The sequence below is a fragment of the Sander lucioperca genome, chromosome 11 (genome assembly GCF_008315115.2).
Source record: "Sander lucioperca isolate FBNREF2018 chromosome 11, SLUC_FBN_1.2, whole genome shotgun sequence".
Classification (NCBI taxonomy): Eukaryota; Metazoa; Chordata; class Actinopteri; order Perciformes; family Percidae; genus Sander; species Sander lucioperca.
In genome coordinates, this window is record NC_050183.1 from 24,193,816 (window position 1) to 24,198,887 (window position 5,072).

The 5,072-nt window shown below is 39.4% G+C and overlaps 1 protein-coding gene across 1 annotated transcript; it reads right to left on the bottom strand.

Moving 5' to 3' along the window:
- Positions 1-2,433: 2,433 nt before the first annotated feature.
- LOC116060762 (integumentary mucin C.1-like) lies at positions 2,434-5,049 on the bottom strand. The gene is made up of 4 exons (XM_036007451.1): positions 5,004-5,049; positions 3,730-3,761; positions 3,440-3,466; positions 2,434-3,089 (listed from the first exon to the last, which is right to left on the bottom strand). The coding sequence occupies exons 2-4, from the start codon at positions 3,752-3,754 to the stop codon at positions 2,434-2,436; spliced, it is 708 nt and encodes a 235-aa protein (XP_035863344.1). The 5' UTR covers positions 3,755-3,761; positions 5,004-5,049.
- Positions 5,050-5,072: the final 23 nt, after the last annotated feature.

The following is a 5,072-nucleotide window of genomic DNA, read 5'->3' on the forward strand; positions in this document are numbered from 1 at the left end:
ACTGGTTCCTCCAGTGTTTCTATTGGCTGACATCACTGGTTCCTCCAGTGTTTCTATTGGCTGACATCACTGGTTCCTCCAGTGTTTCTATTGGCTGACATCACTGGTTCCTCCAGTGTTTCTATTGGCTGACATCACTGGTTCCTCCAGCTGTTTCAGAGCTGTACATACTGTCCATATTGTAATATAATACTTATATAATAACATAATACTTATTTATTCCAGCATCCTTTGCACTAGCTTAATAATTAAAATAATAATTTATCAAAACTTTGCACTCTTCATTGCGCTACTGCCTCAACCTGTCTATATTTTTTCTGTTTATAGTGTGTATATATTGATTGTTTTATTGTTTGTTTTGTATGAGTAAGCACATTGTGAGCAATGTATAATCCAAAGCAAAATTCCTCGTATGTGTCCTCATACCTGGCAAATAAAGCTGATTTTGATTCTGTTTCTATTGGCTGACATCACCTTTCCTCCAGTGTTTCTATTGGCTGACATCACCTTTCCTCTCGTCCTCGTAAATGTATGTAAAAAATGTATATAAATTAATAAATATTTCATTGTCTCGCACACTCGTTAAACTAGCTCCTTATGTGCTCTACCAATTCAAGTACAAAACTAAATGGACATAAAACCCTTACTCAACAGTCAACAAAGTCTCACGACAGGTGAACATTCATTTTTTTACATTGCAGCGTAGTTCATCTTACAATGCAGTAGGTGGCTCTGAAGTCAAGAACTGTTTGACAAATAGATTTTGCTCCTGTGTCTTTGAATTCATAACTTTGTTTAAATCACTTTATTGCAGCTTTTTTCCACACCTGATATACAAAGATAACCAACATAGAACAACAAAACCAAAATAATGTGCCAACACGTATCTGGGAAACTCATAGTATTTTATTGATTCATCATTTCATTTTTATCAACTTATTCATTTTTGTAGTATATTTACATTTAGACACACATCATATACATGTATGACATATGCAACATGTGTCATAATGTAAGACAAATCCAAGCATGCAATGATTAAATATAAACAAATAAGAACACACCCATACAATATAGTGAGATACCGTGAATTGTGTGTAGCGTTACACCCCTATGTTCAACATACAGTCCCTCCCGGATTTCGTGGCCTTTTTTTGAGATTTTTGCGGCCCAAAATGCCTGATTTCGTGGGAGCTTTTGTAAAGAAAATGCGATAAAAGTTGCAATGTCTTTTGTATGTTTGTTGCAATGAAGTTGCGAGATACAGTGAAAGTTGCAAAAAAAGTTTAGATTTTTTTTGTATAGTTCTTGAAAAATAAAAAGGAAACTTGTTTTGGGGAGAATTAATTACTCTGGGCTGAGTTTTCCTAGTAACCAAAAAGGCTCAGGATGCCGCAAATGTTGGTAAATATGAAAATGGCTGGTGGACTTAAGACAAAAAATAATAATTTATTGAATGAATCAAATTTGAACATATGTGTCAGTCGGTTGTTGATATTTACATTGTTAGTTAATTTCCTAAACTGGATCAATAAGAGATGACGTACTTTTTGGACTTATAGCTGTCCGCAATTTAGGTCATCATTTACGTCTCATCACCGTTTTTTCCTGCATCCACTGTGTTTGTTTGTTTGTTTGTGTGTGTGTGTGTGTGTGTGTGTGTGTGTGTGTGTGTGTGTCTGTGTGTGTGTGTGTCTGTGTGTGTGTGTGTGTGTGTGTGTGTGTGTGTGTGTGTGTGTGTGTGTGTGTTTGTTTGTGTGTGTGTGTGTGTGTGTGTGTGTGTGTTTGTTTGTGTGTGTGTGTGTGTGTGTGTGTGTGTGTGTGTGTGTGTGTCTGTTTGTGTGTGTGTTTGTTTGTGTGTGTGTGTGTGTGTGTGTGTGTGTGTGTGTGTGTGTGTTTCCGAATGCCTTCCTACAGTTGCTTAATAAAAGCTTTCCACACAAACAAACGTACATGTGTCATTAGTATGACAAAAAAAATGAGATTTTTAACTGTGTCGTGCTCAGGTCGGGCTCGGATATAAATATCTTAATGCCTGTGGGGCTCGGGCCGAGTTCAGTTACTGCTCTGTAGGACGCGGGCCGGGCTCGGACAGAAAAATACGGCCCGATCAGCACTCTAGGGATTGTCACAGCAGCTGCATTTTTGGTTAAAGACCAGACTTCATGGGCAGTATTGGAGGTAGGTTCTTCCATCCCAACAATTGTAAAAATAATATGGGTCAGCAGGGTTAGATTAGATTACATGTCATTTAGCTGATGCTTTTATCCAAAGCAACTTACAATTGCTATATATGTCAGAGGTAACACGCCTCTGGAGCAACTAGGGGTTAAGTGTCTTGCTCAGGGACACATTGGTTGATGTATCGCAGTGGGATTCAATCCCGGGTCTCCCACACCATATCCACTGCGCCATCACCACCTGATCCTTCCATTAAATGTGTTTGGGGGACTTGTGGTAGGGGTGAGTTGTGGTTGTGGTAGGGGGAATTTTAGTTGTGGTAGGAGGAGTTTTGGTTGTGGTAGGAGGTGTTGTGGTTGTGGTAGGGGGAGTTCTGGTTGTGGTAGGGGGAGTTGTGGTTGTGGTAGGGGGAGTTGTGGTTGTGGTAGGGGGAGTTGTAATTGTGGTAGGGGGAGTTGTGGTTGTGTCAGGGGGAGTTGTGGTTGTGGTAAGTGCAGTTACAGGATAGTCACAGCAGCTGCATTTTTGGTTAAAGTCCAGACTTGATGGGCAGTATTGGAGGTAGGTTCTTCCATCCCAACAATTGTAAAAAGAATGTGGGTCAGCAGGGTTGGTGTATTGCCCATTGCTCTTTCCATTACAGAAGTTATCAATTGGTGTTTGCGGGATAGTCACAGCAGTAGTTGTGGTAAGGGGAGTTGTGGTTGTGGTAGGGGGAGTTGCAGGATAGTCACAGCAGCTGCATTCTTGGTTAAAGACCAGACTTGATTGGCAGTATTGGAGGTAGGTTGTTCCATCCCAACAATTGTAAAAAGAATGTGGGTCGGCAGGGTTGGTGTATTGCCCATTGCTCTTTCCATTACAGAAGTTTGGCGGCACTGCAGCTGTCTCCGTGAGGCCAGGATAACCTGAAGGAGTCAGATCAGAGAGTTATATTGTGTTAATTGCTTTTTAACCCCTTTTTGATTATAATTTAATATCCTTGCTGAGATTTCTAAACAGAAAGAGCATACATTTGCAATCTGCATAACAAGATGTAACAAAGTCATTAAGACGTGATTACATTAATATGAATGACATTAAATTAAATACACACACACCGCATGGCAGGATGAGATATCAAGTTTTGAATTTTGGTTACCATGAACCAGAAGATTTTGCAGATGGCTGAAAAATGGGTTGCCATGTTTACATACTTGTCCACCTTTATTTATCTGCTAGTGCTACTGATTATGTTTAAAGCATGTTATGAACTTACCCAAGCTGGCGATGATCAAAAAGAGACCTTCAAAGTGACAGACTAGTTATTATTTGGTTAAAAAACAAAGCATAGCATAGTTTACTTAAATTAATGGTAATGGTGACACTGTTTTCTGTAAAGAGCTGAATTAAATGAAATTGTTCATAAGCACCACAAATGAAAAGCCACTGTATTCTCAAAGAGATAACAAAAATTGGTAAACAAAACAAAAACTATCTGAGTGGCTAGATACCACTGGAGGTAAATGAGAAAATATGCATTACAATAACTTGTCCAGTGGGTCTTACCTGCAGTTAGAGTGAGTTTGCACATGTTGCCACTATGTAGATGAGCAGAAATGAAATGATTTGTATTAACATGCAGCAGAAAAATATAAACATGACTCAAAAACCCTATATTAATATTAACATTATTAACAAAACCTTTGCCACAAAAATTGCATTTCACGTTGGAAAACTGCACATCTTTCCTGTTCAAAATGGTTTTAGGCCGGCTACACACTGGCTGCGTGGCGTGAGCACGACGTGAGCGTGGCGTTTCTGCTGTGTGTCAGTTCCGTGGCGGCTGCGTGGCGTTTTCTATGTCTTTGCACACCAGAAACGTGTCTGAAGCAGCGCTGCTGCTGCTAGCCTTGTCTGGACACATGGCTGTTTCCCATAAACAATAACATGTATAGCAATAAACATAAATATATACTGATCTGATTACAGCAACGACAACGTTGGCAGTATTGACGGCAACATAGGCTACAGAATGTTTCCTTCTGTATTGACAGGTGCAGTATTAGAAAATCAATTTTTTCTTTTTGAAATTACATTTATATCTGCATTTATATCAAAACCTCGGGACTTTCAAACATCAACATGTCATTTATTAAATGTATTTGTGTCAAAATGACATATAAACATCTTTTAGTATTCTATGTTGCCTGGAAACGCTTCCAACACGCTGGCATGTCGTGTGAAAAATAGGCGTCGGCCCTATTTCTAGCATGCACACATCTCAGGCGCGGCTCGAGTCTCGCCTGAGACGTGCGTGTCACGCAGGCAGTGTGCACGCTCTAACCTGTTAACATGGGAGCCAAAATATAAACGGAAACGCCACGCAGCTGACACGCTCAGCCCACACAGAAAGTAGGTCAGTTTCATATTCTGTGGTGTGTCTACTAGTGCCACTTGGTACTTAGCACAATTTGTGGGTTTTCATTAGTATTGGAACGCTTATTTTCATACACATTACATAGACTGCTGATGTGTTTTTGCCTTTAAGACGTAGACAGGAGTAATTGATGTAGTCCGCACCCAACTTAAACAATACTACAGGTTTTGCAAGATTAATACTTAAGTTCTTCAAACCACAAGCTTTTGGCAGATTGTTTGTTTTGTAAAAGAAATGTTCCATTGCAGGATAGTTATTACTCCGCATAGTTTAAGTGTCTGTTTTACCCAAATCAATTTTAAAGTAAAGTCATAATATTGGCACAAAAACGCAACTGTACCATCACCTAGTCAGACCCAAGCTCCTGAAATTATACCATTTTACAGTCCCAATGATATTTTACCTTTATCAGGATGGTGGGTTAGGGTCAATCAGTGATTAAACAGCACCTGTAATCATTAAAGAATACAAT